The following is a 16,220-nucleotide window of genomic DNA, read 5'->3' on the forward strand; positions in this document are numbered from 1 at the left end:
TAAAATGGAAAAAATGCAGAAAAATACAATTTATGAAACAGAAAATGAAAAATCTGAATAGTCCTATACCAATAAAAAAATTGAATATGTAATTTAAAATCTACCTATAAAGACAATTTCAAGTCCAGATAGCCATCCCAGTAAAGTCTATGAAACACACAAAGAAAAACAATAACCTTCCACAAATTTTTCCACAGAATACAAAAATAAGGTATACTCCCCAGTTTTATGAAGCCAACAAACCTTGATATCAAAACAAGAACATGTAGAAAAAGGACATTTTCAAGCCAATCTCACTCATGCAAACAGATGTAAAAATTCTACATAAGACAGTAGTATAAAGAATAGGATGTCGGTCAAATTTCAAATTTCAATATAATTCACATTAGGAGAGTAAGAGAGTGGAGCAGAGAGGGGAAGGAAAACCATATAATCTTAATAGACGCAGGAAAAATATTTAACCAAATTCAGGATCCATTCGTGAAATGGAAAACAAAACAAACAAAAACACACACCTTTGCCAAATGGTACACAAAAGCGAAAATTCCATAGTTTCCAAAAATAGTAGAAAAAACTACAACAGAGGTAGGCATTTGACAGAGTGATGGGAAGATGCTGCATCTTTGAAATTCATGCATGCATAGTTTTTTTAAAAACAAAATATTTATTTATTTATTTGAAAGGCAGAGCTACAAAGAGAGGAGGAGAGAAGAGAGATCTTCCATCCACCGGTTCACTCCTTAAATGGCCACAACGGTCAGGACTGTGCCAGGCGGAAGCCATGAGCCCGGAGCTTCTTCCGGGTCTCCGACATGGGTGCAGGGACACAAGCAGTTGGGCCATCTTCTACTGCTTTCCCAGGTACATTAGATCCCAGGAGCTGGATCAGAAGTGGAGCAGCCAGGTCTTGAAACAGCACCCATACAGGATGCCAGCATCATAGGCAAAGGCTTAACCTGCTATGCCACAACGCTAGCCCCAATGCATAGTTTTTTATGATATATTCAGCATGAACCTTTTGAAAACTAAGGACACTCAACTTCATTATTCATCAGAGAAATGCACATTAAAATCCCAATGAAATACTACTATCAGAATAGAAACTGACAATACTAAGTGTTCATAAGGACACAGAGCAAATGGAACTCTCAAACAAGGATGGTGATAGTGTAAATCAGCACAATCACCTTGGAAAATTCATAAGCATCATCCTAGAGTTGAAACTATGATCTTACAATTCTGTTCTAGGGTACACTTCCTTTTTTTATATATAAGATTTTATTTATTTATTTGAAAGTCAGAGTTACAGAGAGAGAGGAGAGGCAAAGAGAGACAGAGAGTGTGTGTCTTTCTTCCGATGGTTCACTCCCCAACTGGACACAACGGCCAGACTGCACTGATCCGAAGCCAGGAGCCAGGAGCTTCTTCCGGGTCTCCCACATGGGTGCAGAGGCCCAAGGACTTGGGCCATCTTCTGCTGCTTTCCCAGGCCATGCCAGAGCTTCAGGCCAGGGCGTTAACCCACTGCGCCACAGCGCCAGCTCCCAGGGTACACTTCCAATACAAATGGTGTATGTATGTGTGCCAAAGCACATGTGTAGGAATAGTCAAGGCAATCTTCCTCCTGCTACCAAAGAACCAAAAGCAACAGAAGACCCAGAATAACCAACACAATATTGAAGGAGAACTGAGGAGGAGAACTGACGCTTTCTGACTTCAAGACTTAACTGGGGGGGGGGGGGGGGGGAGAGGAATATTTGATGCAGCGGTTAAGTCACCATTTAGCATGTCCACATCTCATATCAAAGAGCCTGGTTAGAGTCTCAGCTACTCTGCTTCCACCAAAGTCCCCGCCACCCACAGGAGAGACACAGCCTGATTTCCAGGCTCCTGGTCTCAGTCTGGCAGGAAGTGAACCAGTGAATGGAAGATCTTTCTCTGTCACTCTCCCTCCTTCTCTGTTTCTCTGCTTTTCAGATAACATAGAATTTTTTTTTAATGTAAATGAGAGGCCTGCAATGTAGCACAGCAGGTTAAGCTGCCTGCACATGAGTCCTGGCTGCTCCACTTCCAATCCAACCCCCTGCTAATGTACCTGGGAAAAGGAGAAAATGGCCCAAGTGCATGGGTCACTGACACCCTCATGGAACACCTGGATGGAGTTCCTGTCTCCTGGATTTGGCCTGGCCCAGCCCCGGCCCAGCCCCGGCCCCAGCCACTGTGGCCATTTGAGGAGTGAATCAGTAGATAGAAGTGTGTGCGCGTGCGCGCTCTCTCTCTCTCTCTGTAACTCTGCCTTTCAAATAAATAAAATACAGTTTCTAAAAATAGAAAAACACACACATACACACACCAAAAAAAAAAAAAAAAAAAAAAACAAAGAAGAAGGAAAGAAGAAAGGGGAGAAGAGAAGAAAGTCTGAATTACTGACTTTAATCTTTCAGGGCCCCAATTTTATCATCTATAGAATGGGTCTTAGAGTTTTAAGAGTTAAATGAGATAAACCTTCACCAAGGGCCTACTAAATGCCAAGCACTATCCCAAGTGCAGGGAGACAGGGTAAAAAAGTAAAAAATAAGCAAAAATGACCAAAAAAAATTTCCTGCCATTGTAAACTTTATATTCCAGTGGGAAGAGACTAATAAACAAAATAACACTTTTATCAGGTGGATGTGAATGCTACGATGAAAAACAAAGCAAGGAAAGGGGAGTGGAAGTAGGAGGTTATCTCACTGACCACAGATTCAGGAAAAGCTGGATTCTGAGCAAGGTTCAGGAATCCTGGCCTTCTTATAGTGACTGTGAGAAACCGAGCTAAAAGACACACTTGTGAGAGCAGTTAGGTTAAGTGCTGGGGAAGGGAGAAGGCAAGGGGACACAGCAGGAGATGTGGAGCTCGGAGGCCTCCTCTCCACTCCTGACAACAATGCACAGAAGCCTTGGGAGAGACAGCCTTCCCCAGAGAACTCAGAGCTTCTGGACCCCTCCCAACTGCAGTAGGGGGTGAAAGAAGAGAATCAGTCTTAGGTGACATCAGTTATTCCCCAATTCCTGTCAGTATGTAAACTCCATGAAGACGACAGCTGTGTCTTTACTACCATATTTCCAAAATCCAAACAAATGCCTGGCATACAGCAGACAAGGTATGATACATATTGTTGAAAAGTACATAAACAAATGGAGGTATTTAAAGGTAAAATATCCCCACATATCAGAACAAAGATTTTTTTTTTTAATTTTTTGACAGGCAGAGTGGACAGTGAGAGAGAGATAGAGAGAAAGGTCTTCCTTTGCCATTGGTCCACCCTCCAATGGCCGCCGCGGCTGGCGCGCTGTGGCCGGCGCACCGCGCTGATCCGATGGCAGGAGCCAGGTACCTATCCTGGTCTCCCATGGGGTGCAGGGCCCAAGTACTTGGGCCCTCCTCCACTGCACTCCCTGGCCACAGCAGAGAGCTGGCCTGGAAGAGGGGCAACCGGGACAGAATCCGGTGCCCCGACTGAGACTAGAACCCAGTGTGCCAGCGCCGCAAGGCGGAGGATTAGCCTAGTGAGCCGCGGCGCCGGCTAGAACAAAGATTTTTAATGTACACATATAGAAAACTGCCAAGTGGGGCCAGCCATAAAATAGCACTAAGATGTAGTAGTATCTTTGAATTCTGCTCTATTTTGAACTGTAACTGACTTTTTTTTTTTTTTTTTTTTTTTTTTTTTTTTTTTTTGACAGGCAGAGTGGACAGTGAGAGAGAGAGACAGAGAGAAAGGTCTTCCTTTGCCGTTGGTTCACCCTCCAATGGCCGCCGCGGCTGGCGCGCTGCGGCCGGCGCACCGCGCTGATCCGATGGCAGGAGCCAGGAGCCAGGTGCTTATCCTGGTCTCCCATGGGGTGCAGGGCCCAAGCACCTGGGCCATCCTCCACTGCACTCCCTGGCCACAGCAGAGGGCTGGCCTGGAAGAGGGGCAACCGGGACAGAATCCGGCACCCCGACCGGGACTAGAACCCGGTGTGCCGGCGCCGCTAGGCGGAGGATTAGCCTAGTGAGCCGCGGCGCCGGCCTGTAACTGACTTTTAATAGTTTTAAATATTAAATCTTAGCTGGCATGTGGTATAACTGGTAAAGCCACTGCCCGTGATGCTGGCATCCCATATGGCCACCGGTTCGACACACCTGTTAACACACCTGGGAAAGCAGTGGAAGATGGCCCAAGTGCTTGGACCCCTACACCCACATGGGAGACCTGAAAGAAGCTCCCGGCTATGACCCAGGCCTGGCCACTGTGGCCACCTGGAGAGTGGATGGAAGATTTTGGAAGATCTTTCTCTCCTCTCTCTCTCTCTCTCTCTGTGTGCGTGTGTGTGTGTGTGTCTCCCTCTGTGTAACTCTAACTTTCAAACAAATACATAAATCTTTAGAAAAATAAAAGTAAATAAAAATTAAATTCCAACAATCTTAAAGATAACATTTTATAAACTTACAGGATTTTAAAAAATAATGTACAACTTTACAATGAGTTGTCATAATACATAAACTATGAGTTCAGAAAACTTGTCACTTTAAATTATTTTAACATGTTTATTTAGAGAAATAATATCCTACAAAATGACTCTATTTTTATATTGTATCATCTAGCTAACACATCCAGTCAAAAATATTTAGATAATATTTTCAAACAGTAGTTTGTGAACCACAGGTTTAACGATGTCACTCTGGAGCAAGTGGCTTGGCTGCAAACCACTGCTTGCAACATCAGCATCCCATAAGGGTGCCAGTTCATGTCCAGGCTCTACTGCTTCAGTTCCAGCTCCCTGCTAATGGCCTGGGAAAAGCACAAAGGATGGCCCAAGTGTCTGGGCCTCTGCTACCCATGTGGGAGAACTGGATGAAGTTCCTGACTCCTGGCTTCATCCTGGCTCAGCCCTGGTTGTTACAGCCAGTTGGAGAGTGAACCAGTGGATGGAAGATTTTTTTTTCTCTCTCTCCCTCTCTCTCTGTAACTCTTTCAAATAATTAAATCTAAAATCAAAAAAGCCAATTTAAGTCACTATATAGACCTCAGATTTGCAAATGATAAAAACCACTACTTTAAAAAAATTATGTAATTTTTAAAAGAGTGCTTTGATTATTCCAAAAACAACTAAAATGTTCTCAATTATTTATATTCTATAATTTAAATTGAGAATAAACTGCTAAAGAAATTAGTTATTAAAAATACATACCTTTCTCTTACAAAATCTGCTAGTTCTTTTGTCGATATCTGTCCATGTTTCATATTATGGTAGAGGACATCAAAGCCGCTATTTTTTTCCCCCTAAAATTTAAAAAGATTTTAGTTCAACAAAAATAAAGATAAAATGACTTAAGAATACAATAACCCTACACTAATATGTAATTCTTATACCTAGGTGAGGTGTTTTTCTCTAAGACTACTGCTCCTCATTAAATAATTTTAAACTATATCGAAGCAATTCAATATGCTTTGATAAAACTTTCAATTTACTACATACACATGTATAAACACATTCAGACACAAATGTATACACTTTAGAAACACTCATGGGGCCGGCGCTGTGGCTGCATCCCATATGAGCGCCGGGTTCTAGTCCTGGTTGCTCCTCTTCCAGGCCAGCTCTCTGCTGTGGCCAGGGAGTGCAGTGGGGGATGGCCCAAGTCCTTGGGCCCTGCACCCCATGGGAGACCAGGAGAAGCCCCTGGCTCCTGCCATTGGACCAGCGCGGTGCGCCAGCCGCAGCACGCCGGCCGCGGCGGCCATTGGAGGGTGAACCAATGGCAAAGGAAGTCCTTTCTCTCTGTCTCTCTCTCTCACTGTCCACTCTGCCTGTCAAAAAAAAAAAATTACAAATTCATTTACTACTTCTTCCTATTTGGAAATTAATTTACTTGGGTCAAAATATGCAGGAGTGAGATCCCTACATCCTATACCAAATTTAATACTTGCCTATAGCTCCTTATTCCAGTTTCCTGCTAAGGTAGATCTTAGGAAGCAGCAATTAGGTGGGTCCCTGCCACCCACAAGGGAGACCTGGATTGAATTCTCAGCTCCTGGCTTTGGCCTGGCCCAGCCCTGGCCATCATGAGCATTTGGAGAGCAACCAGAAGATAGGCGCTCCTTGTCTCTCTATTCTGCCTCTCAATAATCAGACAATTTTCCAAACAACCTTACAAACCTATTAACACAAGCATTTATTGATCATGAACTACAAATATTTTAAATATTTCACATGGGGGACCAGCATGTGGCCTAGTGGGTAAAGCAGCTGCCTGTGACACCGGCATCCCATATGGGTGCCAGTCTGAGACCCAGTTGTTCCACTTCTGATCCAGTTCCCTGTTAACGTACCTGGGAAAGCAACAGAGGATGGCCCAAGTGCTTGGGCCCCTGCACCCACATGGGAGACCCAGAAGAAGCTCCAGGCCCTGGTTTCAGCATGGCCCAGCCTCAGCCATTGCGACCATTTGCGGAATGAACCAATGGATGGAAGATATCTCCCCTCCCCTCCATAACTCTGCCTTTCAAATAAATAATAAATATTTTTTAAAAATACTTCACATGGATAGATATATATAGCATACATATATTAACATTCACATATACCTTTCAAAAAAACGAAAACAAAACTTCAGGGGCTGACACTGTGGCACAGTGGGTTAAGACATTGCCTACAATGCCTGCATCCCATGTGGGCACCAGCTGGAGTCCCGGCTGCTCCACCTCTGATTCAGCTGCCTGCTGATGCTCCTGGGAAAGCACCTGAAGATGACCCAAGTCCTCAACCTGCTGCCACCCACCTAGGAGACCGGAATGCAGTTACAGGCTCCTGGTTTCAGCCTGGCTCAGGCACAAGTGGTGCAGCAATCTGAGGAGTACCAGCAAATGGAAGATCTGTGTGTGTGTGTGTGTGTGTGTGTGTGTAATACTATCTTTCAAATAAATAAGTAAATAAAAAAAAAAAAAAACCTTCAAAGTCAAGGCATCAAACAAAAAAGCCATGCTTACTATCATCATGTCAAAAGCTTACTTTATAGTATACACGTACTTCACAATCAATTTCAGAACATTTTTATCACCCCCTAGAATTAAATCCCACAACCAAGTGCCTGGATCTTAAAGGAGGTGATCAATGATAAGGTAGCTAATGCATTAACTTGATCAACACTTTGACTTCTCTACAAGGAAATTACTTTGATCACCATTTTACATATGTCTACAAGGAGATCTATGTAATATAGATAGCAGTACTATTTCTAATAGCCTAACATCAGCAATTCAAATGTCCATTAACTGATGAACAGATAGAAATGTGATATACACATAAAATGAATGATTACACTGGGCCAAAACTGCTCATCAACTGATGAAGAAATTGAAAAATGTGATATACCCAATGCAATGGATTACTACTGGGCCATAAGAAGGAGTGAAGTTCTAATATATTCTATGTTTATGAACCTTGACAACATTATGCTAAGAGAAAGATGCAAGTCACAAAAGACCATATATTGCACAATTTCATTCCCATTAGAAGTCTAAAATAGGAAATCTAGAGACAGAAAGAAGATTAATGGCTGCCTGGAGGGTGAAGCTATAGTGTGAGGGGTGACTGATAAAGGCACAGAGGCATCTTTTTGAGGTGATGGAAATGTTCTAGGGACCGGCGCTGTTGTGCAGTAGATTAAGCCTTTGCTTGCAGTGCCAGCATCCCATATGGGCACCGGTTTATGTCCCAGCTGCTCCACTTCTGATCCAGCTCTCTGCTAGTGGCCTGGGAAGGCAGTGGAAGATGGCCCAAGTGCTTGGGCCCCTACACTCATGTGGGAGACCCAGATGAAGTTACTGGCTCCTGGCTTCAGCTCCTGGCCCAGCTCTGGTTGTTGCAGCCCTGTGGGGAGTGAACCAGTAGATGAAAGATCTCTCTGTGCCTCTCCCTCTCTCTGTAACTCTGCCTCTCAAATAAATAAATAAATATTTTAAAAAAAAAGAAAGAAATGTTATAAAGTTGTCTGTGATGATGGCTGCACATACTTATGACTATTACCAAGAACCACTGATCTGTACACTTTAAATGAGTGAACTGAATGGCATATAAAATATATCTCACCAGAGTTGCTTTCAAAAATTAACTATTTTTATGTATTTTTTTTAAAGATTTATTTTATTTATTTGAAAGACAGAGTTAAGGAGACAGGTAGAGACAGAGACAGAGACAGAGACAGAGACAGAAGTCTTCTATCTGCTGGTATACTCCCCAGAGGGCCACAACAACCAGAGCTAAGCTGATCCAAAGCTATGCTTGGTCCATCCTCCACTGCTTTCCCAGGCACGTTAACAGGGAGCTGGATGGGAAGTGGAGCAGCAGGGACTCAATCTGGCGCCCATGTGGTATGCCAGCGCCACAGGCTGAGGCTTTATTCCACTGCAGCAACACAGTATCGCACCTCACTATAAATTTTCTTTCCTGGATGCCTGTGGTCAAGTATATGACAAACTCCTGCATGGGTACAAGTATAATTCAGTTTAACCAATAAATTCTTGCAGAGGGGGCCGGCGCCGTGGGGTAGTGAGGTAAGCCGCCAGCTGCAATGCTGGCATCCCATGTAGGCACTGTTTGCAGTCCCAGTTGCTTCACTTCCAATCCAGCTCTCTGCTGTGGACTGGGAAAGCAGTAGAAGATGGCCCCAGTCCTTGGACCCCTGCATCCACATGGGAGACCTGGAAGAAACTCCGGGATCCTAGGTTGGGATCAGCCCAACTCCAGCTGTTGTGGCTATCTGGGAGTGAACCAGTGGATGGAAGACCTGTCTTTGCTTCTGCCTCTGCTTCTCTGTAACTCTGTCTTTCAAATAAATAAATAAATTTTTTAAAGAAAAAAGAAATTCTTGCAGAGAAACCTGCATTACCAACTGACAAAAACAGCTATGAACAACCATTGCTGTCAAGGACAAGCACAAGGTGTGCAGATCTTTCATCTGCTGATCCCAAAGCATTTTTTTAAAAAATTAATTTAATTTCTTTATTTTGAAAGTCAAAGTTACAGGGAGGGAGAGAGAGAGGGAGAGGGAGAGGGAGAGGGAGAGGGAGAAGGAGGGGGAGAGAGAGAGAGAAATCTCCCATCCATTTGTTCACTTCCTAGATGGCTACAACAGTCAGGGCTGGGCCAGCTGAAGCCAAGAGCTTCATCTGGGTCTTCTACGTGGGTGCAGTGGGCAGGCCATCTGCCACTGCTTTTCCCAGGCCTTTAGCAGAGAGCTGGATCGGAAGTACAGTAGCCAGGAAATGAACCCATGCCCATAAGGAATGCTGGTGTCACAGGCACCGGCTTTACCTGCCATACTGCAACACCAGCCCCTAATCTCAAAGTATTTTACAAATAGGTAGCACTTTCATTTAATATCCACTGACTTGAAGCAAATAAAATCCAATCCAAGGGTGGGTGTGGGGATATAGCAGGTTGACCCCCTGCTTAGGACACCTACATATATCAGAGATCCGGTACGACTCCTGGCTCCTCTGCTTCCAACCTAGCTTCCTGTTAATGCATTCTAAGAGGCAGCAGATGATGGCTCAAGTGCCTGGGCACCTGCCGCCCACATGAAAGACCCAGATGGAGTTCCAGACTCCTGACTTCAACCTGACCCAGCCTTGGCTGTTGGAGGCATTTGAGGAGTGGAAGATCTCAATCTCTCAATGTGTGTGTGTGTGTGTGTGTGTGTGTGTGTGTGTGAGAGAGAGAGAGAGAGAGAGATTGATTCTGCCTGAAAATGAAAAATACTTTGTAAAATCCAATACAAGCAAAGATTATCTTTGCAAATAATTCTGATACGAAACAGAAAATAAAAGTTCTATCATCCCTGGAAGATGGAAGTCCAAAATCATATAGGATCTTTAAAGGAACACAAAGTGGGGCAGGCACTGTAGCACAGCAAGGTAAGCTGCCACTTGGGATATCCATATCCCACTTAAAAGTGCCAACTTGAGTCCTGGATACTCCACTTCCAATCCAGCTTTCTGCAAATGCCCTGGGAAGCAAGAGATGACGGCTCAAGTAGTTATGTTCCTGCCACCCATGTGGGAAACCTGGATGGAGTTCCCGGCTCCTGGCTTCAGGCTGGCCAAGCCAGGCCCAGCCCAGGATAGTGCAGCTATTTGGAGAGTTATCCAGCAGAGGAAGGTCTCTCCCTCTCGGTCACTCTGTCTTTTAAGTGAATGAATGAATGAATGAATGAATCTTTTAAAAAGGAACAGAAGGAGGGCCAGCGTTGTGGCACAGTGGGTAAAAAACCACCGCCTACAGTGCCAGCATCCCATCCGGGTGCCAGTTTGAATCCTGACTGTTCCACTTCTGATTCAGCTCTCTGCTATGGCCTGGGAAAGCAATGGAAGATAGCCCAAGTGTTTGGGCCCCTGCACCTGTGTGGGAGACCTGGAAGAAGCTCCTGGCTCCTGATCGGTGCATCTTCAGCTGTTGCAGCCATCTGGGGAGTGAACCAGTGGATGGAAGACTCCCCCCCCCCCACCCCCTTCTCTCTGCCTCTGTAACTCTGCCTTTCAAATAAATAAATAAATCATTAACAAAAGAAGAACACAAGAGAATGGGCATTTAGCCTAGTGGTTGACTCCCACATCCTACATAAGAGCAGCTGGGGGCCCGCGCCACGGCTCACTAGGTTAATCCTCCGCCTGCGGTGCCAGCACCCTGGGTTCTAGTCCCAGTCAGGGCGCAGGATTCTGTCCCAGTTGCTCCTCTTCCAGTCCAGCTCTCTGCTGTGGCCCGAGAAGGCAGTGGAGGATGGCCCAAGTGCTTGGGCCCTGCACCCGCATGGGAGACCAGAGGAAGCACCTGGCTCCTGGCTTCAGATCAGCACGGTGTGCTGGCCGGTAAAAGGAAGATCTTTCTTTCTGTCTCTCTCTCTCACTGTCCACTCTGCCTGTCAAAAATTAAAAATAAAATAAAATAAAAAGCACCTGGGCTCAATTCCCAGCTCAGTCTCCTGACTGAAAACGCACTGCTTGGTTTCAAGGCATGATCACACTTCTTCCACAACTTTTACTCCTGCAAATCCACCGGGGAACAAAAACATCTCCTCCACTTCATCACACAGTTCACTAACTGCTTCCCACTTGTACCCTCTCTGACTGGAGATTCCAGCAACATCCTCCAGCACCTTTACCAACTGATGTGATCATGGATCTCAGCTGCTGCTGTGCTGCAGCTTTGGTTTCTCTGCACACCTGACCAACTCTGCTTAGGAAGAATCGTGGACCAGATTCTTCCAACACTAGCACCCTTTAGTGCTCCAGCACAAAGAAAACTGAAAGTCAAGCCCTTATTCCTTTCCTTTGTAAGTCCTCATGGCACCACATTTCCATTTGGGTTTCTTAGGGTGGTTCTGCCAACCATTCTAGAATTATGGTGTAAGACAATCTCAGGAGATAACCTTATGACTGAATAACCACTTCCAAATGGCTTATATTAATCAGATGTGCAGGATAAGTCAAAACACAACTGTTCTCCCATCCTTTGCCTACATAATTTAAGCAGCTGTGAAAGGATTAGACCATTTAGGATTCAGTGTGTAAGGGCTGGAAAAGAACCCAGACATCAAATTATTATCCTTTCCAATGTCAATGTTCTAAAATCCTTCCCCTGAATTCCACTTATGCAGACTAAATCAGTATCTGTTTTCACTTCCACATTTCTTCTAAGATTACAGCAAAATATACGACACACACTCCTTCAAATTTTGAGGGCCTCACAATAAAATTAGTCCGATCTAAAAGCCTATAAAATTTTTATAATGTCTTCTTGTCAAATCTTCTTAACCACATTACATAAATCTGCAGTTTGCATTTTCATAGCTTGCTGCAGTAAAAATAATTTGGACATGGCCAGCTAGCTAACAGTTACACAATAATACATTTAAAGGGCAGTCATTTGATAGGGGTTAAGAAGTCATTTGGGGTGCTTGCATTCAATACCACAGTGCCTGGTTTGGAGTCCCGGGCTCTGCTCTCCATTCCAGCTTCCTGCTAGTGTGCACTCTGGTCTGGGAGACAGCAGTTGATGCTCAAGCACTTGGGTCCCTGCCACACATGTGGGAGACCCTAACTGAGTCCAGACTCCTGGCTTTCACCCGGTCCATTCTTGCCGCTGCAGGAATTTGGGAAGTGGATCAGCAGACAGAAGATCCCTGTCTCTGTCTGTGTTTCAAATAAACAAACAATATCACATTTCAACAGTTTATGCTATTTGCTCATGTATATATATAAATTATCTCTGGCAAGCTAATAAGAAATTAGTAGCAGGACCGGCACTGTGGCATGGCAGGTTAAGCTGCTGCCTGCAGCACCAGCATCCCATATGGGCACCAGTTCGGAGTCCTGGCTGCTCCATTTCCTATCCAGCTCCCTGATAATGTGCCTGGGAAAGAAGCAGAGGGCAGACCCGGAAGAAGCTCTTGGCTCCTAGCTTTGCCCTGGCCTAGCACCGGCTATTGTGGCCATTTGGAGAGTAGATCAGCAGATGGAAGATCTGTCTGTCTTTCCCTCTCTCTGTCTCTCTCTCTCTCTGTACCTCTGGCTTTCAAATAAATAAATCTTTCAAAAAAAGAGAGAGAAGAAATTGGTACAATGACTATCTTGAAGATCCTATTGACTGGAGAAAAGGAGGGAGATTTTATACTGTACATATTCTCTTTGTACATTAATAATATTAAATTATGTAAAACTTATAAATTATAAACATACATGCACACAGTTTTAGCATATCATCTGAAGAGATCATATCCAAAGCAGGTATCCCAAATTCCAGTATAAGGAAATTTCAAGTAATAAAAAAACAGCGTATAATCTGTGTTTCTATGGTCACCTGAACTAATTTTCTAAATATATATATTATTTTTAAAATTTCATATAAATAAATAATCCCTAAAAATGTGTATGTGTGTCTCTCATCTAGATTAATCAAGCAAAAATATAACAATGCTGTACATTCCAAAATCCTATTAACAGGAAATTCCAGATTTTTAAATAGCATTTAATCCTCCAGCTTATCTATGTAATGTTACATAAAAAAAAAAGTATGATAATACCAGTGAAATCAACAAGCAGATGAAAGGAGACTTCTGTTCAGGTTAAATAGTTAACAGAAATGAGGAAAAACTTCAGGATAAAAATACCTAAGATGTTTGTTGTTTGTTAATTTTTGATGCGCTGACTGTAGATAACCTCTGGAAAAAGTATCCTAACTAAAAAAAGTCAGTTCATTACTACGTGATACATACCATCTGAGTAAATGTTTCATTATTTAGGTAGACTTGAGTTACTACATACAACGAGGTTTACAAGGTATTCAACTCCAGTATGTCAAGTTACTTCTTTATTTTCCTTAAATAATTATTACCTATGAAATTTACTCCTTTAATATTTTTACTGCTGAATTAAGTAATCTGGGTATATATAAAAATATAGACAACTTAATTACTGTTGCACGATGCTGATACAGAAACTCTCAAGAATATCAAAAACTTGTATTCACCTCATCCTTTAAGGAAGAAGCAGTGTACAGAGACAATTCTTCACTGTAATATGCTAACATTACATAACCTTTTAAAGAACTAAAAATTGTTTTACATATTAAAGGCAATCCTGTGCATTTATACTATCAAAATTACTTTTCCTCCGTGTTTTAACAAAAGAAAAATGCTTTCAGCTGGATAATCAAAGGTACTGTACTTTGTGGCAAAAAATGACTTATCAGCAATAAAACACCTGTTGTGTAATAAGTTTTAAATACATTTTTCCTTCAGACTATGGCATTAAGTAGGGGAATTTTAAATTTAGTATAGAGTTTTAGTTAAAAACTATAAAGAAAAAGGAAGGCTGTTATTACTTTCAAAAGAGTTTAAAGAGAATTTCAATGATTCAAACTTTCCTCTAACAAAATGCCATAACAAAAAAAAGGTTTGTCTTTTATATATATAAGGGGCAGGGAGAAGACAATTACCAGGTTGTTTGGTTAGAAACCTAAAACCTCAAAGGTTCCTATCACCTAACTTTGGAAAGATTTTTAAAAAATGTTTCATTGAAAAAATTGTACATATTTATCATATACAACTTGATGTTTTGAGCTTTGCCAAGTTTTATTATCTTTTTGATAGTGCCACTTTCAACATTAGGAGGAAAAGTGAAATCAACATTGCAAGTTCTTTGTTTTAAGGAATTACTTTATAAATGATAACAAAACATGTAAATTTTAAATTGTTTTAAACAACCAACAACCTCTCAGGAGCTGGTTATTCAGTTAGCTCCTAGACCTTAGCTGGTAGCTCACTTAGTCTCCTCTGGAGCTTTCAAAGTTCCAACTGAAAGCATTCAACCCCAATTCCTGGATGGGAAATAAAACAGAATGCAGTCCATTTTACTATCTTGTTCTCAATAGTGGAGGTGAAGCTAAAGACTAAAACATAAATTAAAATTGAGGCTCTCCCTAGATTTCAATATCCAAAGTTATTCTCATTCCTCTATTAACAGGGAAAATACGGGCCACATAAAAATGTCAAGAATACCCACAGAAGACTATTCACAATAGCCAAACACATCAAAAAAGGCTATGCTCAAAGCTCAGTAAAAGAAACAAAACTGTAAAACGTTCTGCATATTTTATGATAAATTTGCTGACTTGATTCCAAAATGCATCTCCATATTGATAAGAACAACAACTTTAAAGAATTTTTATAAAAGTTTCTCTAAATTGCCATTGTAAAAGCATCTAAAATTGACACGCTAATTCTAAAATTCATATTGAAATGCAAAAGACATGAAATAGCCAAAATAATCTTGAAAAAGAAAAAAGCTGAAGGACTCACACCTCTTGATTCCATGCTTTCTATGTAAAGCTACAGTATGCAAAACAGCATGGCAGTGGCTGGCATTAACAGAAAAGAATTGAAAATTCAGAAATAAAATATACATCTCACAGACGTATATGGAAAATATGTGTTATGAAAAGACCATGCATGGATTTCAAAATGTTTTCACACCAAAATAAACTTATCTTTCAATTCCATTTTCCACAAACTTTTTGAAGTGCCCACATCTGGCCAACTGTTCTACAAGGATGCCACAACAATCAGCGGGGAAGGAAGAGCCTTTTCTGGGCCAGTGCTGCGATGTAGTGAGTAAAGCCACCACTGGCATCCTTACACGGCACCAGTTCCTGTCCCACCTGCTCCACTTCCAATCCAGCTCCCTGCTAATGGCCTGGGAAAAGCAGCGGAAGATGGCCCAAGTATTTGGGCCCCCACCACCCATGTGGGAGACCTGGAAGAAGTTCCTGGCTCCTGGCTTTTGCCTGGCCCAGCCCTGGCGTTGTGGCCATCTGAGGAGTGAACCAGAAGATGAACAACTGATCTCTGTCTCTCCCTCTCTCTAACTCTGACTTTCAAATAAATAAATAAATCTTAAAACAAGAAGAGGAGCCTTTTCGACAATGGTGCTGAAACAGCTGAATACCCACCTGTGAAAGGATGAGGTCAGGTTAAGCTGCCGTATGCAGCGCCAGCACCCCATACGTGCACCAGTTTGAGTCCTAGCTGATCCACTTCTGATCCAGCTCTCTGCTAATGTGCCTAGGAAAGCAGCAGAAGATGGCCCAAGAGCTTGGGGCCCTGCACCTACGTGGAAGACCTGGATGAAGCTCCTGGCTCCTGGCTTCAGCCTGACCCAGCTCTGGCCATTGCAGCCATCTGGGGAGTGAACCAGCAGATGAAAGACCTCTCTCTCCCTCTCCTTCCCTAATTCTGACTTTCATATAAATAAATCTTTAAAAAAGAGGAAGGAAGGAAGGAAATGAGATCCAATCTCTCCCTTGAACCAAACACAAAAATTAACTTCAAATGGATCACAAACCTAAACAGAAGAGCTAAAACTATAAAGTCCTTACAAGGATTGTGGCATTGCAGGTTAAGCCACTATTGCAAACAGCCATCACATACGGGAGCCAGTTCCAGTCCTGGCTGCTCTACTTTCCATCCAGCTCCCTGCTAATGCACCCGGGAAGACAGCAGCAGATGGCTCAAGAGGGAGATAGGGATGAAGCTCTTAGCTCCTGGCTTCCGCCTGGCTGAGCCTTGGCTGTTGTGGCCATTTGGGGAGTAAACCAGTGAATGAAAGACTGTTCTCTCTCTCTCTCTCCCTCTCTCT

At 42.9% G+C, this 16,220-nt stretch overlaps 1 protein-coding gene across 5 annotated transcripts in view; it reads right to left on the reverse strand.

Annotated features, from left to right (window-relative positions):
• The window catches only part of FCHO2 (FCH and mu domain containing endocytic adaptor 2), a 129,465-nt gene that overhangs the window by 110,043 nt on the left and 3,202 nt on the right, over positions 1 to 16,220 (reverse strand). For 4 of the 5 annotated variants that reach the window (XM_051833239.2, XM_070056561.1, XM_070056563.1 and 1 more), the window contains exon 2: positions 5,218 to 5,309. The exons of the other annotated variant lie outside the window; for it this stretch is intronic. In XM_051833239.2, the coding sequence (XP_051689199.2) occupies positions 5,218 to 5,309 (92 nt within the window). The remainder of the gene's footprint in view (positions 1 to 5,217; positions 5,310 to 16,220) is intronic. 5 annotated transcript variants of the gene reach the window in all.

This window comes from Oryctolagus cuniculus, chromosome 14 (genome assembly GCF_964237555.1).
Source record: "Oryctolagus cuniculus chromosome 14, mOryCun1.1, whole genome shotgun sequence".
Lineage (NCBI taxonomy): Eukaryota > Metazoa > Chordata > Mammalia > Lagomorpha > Leporidae > Oryctolagus > Oryctolagus cuniculus.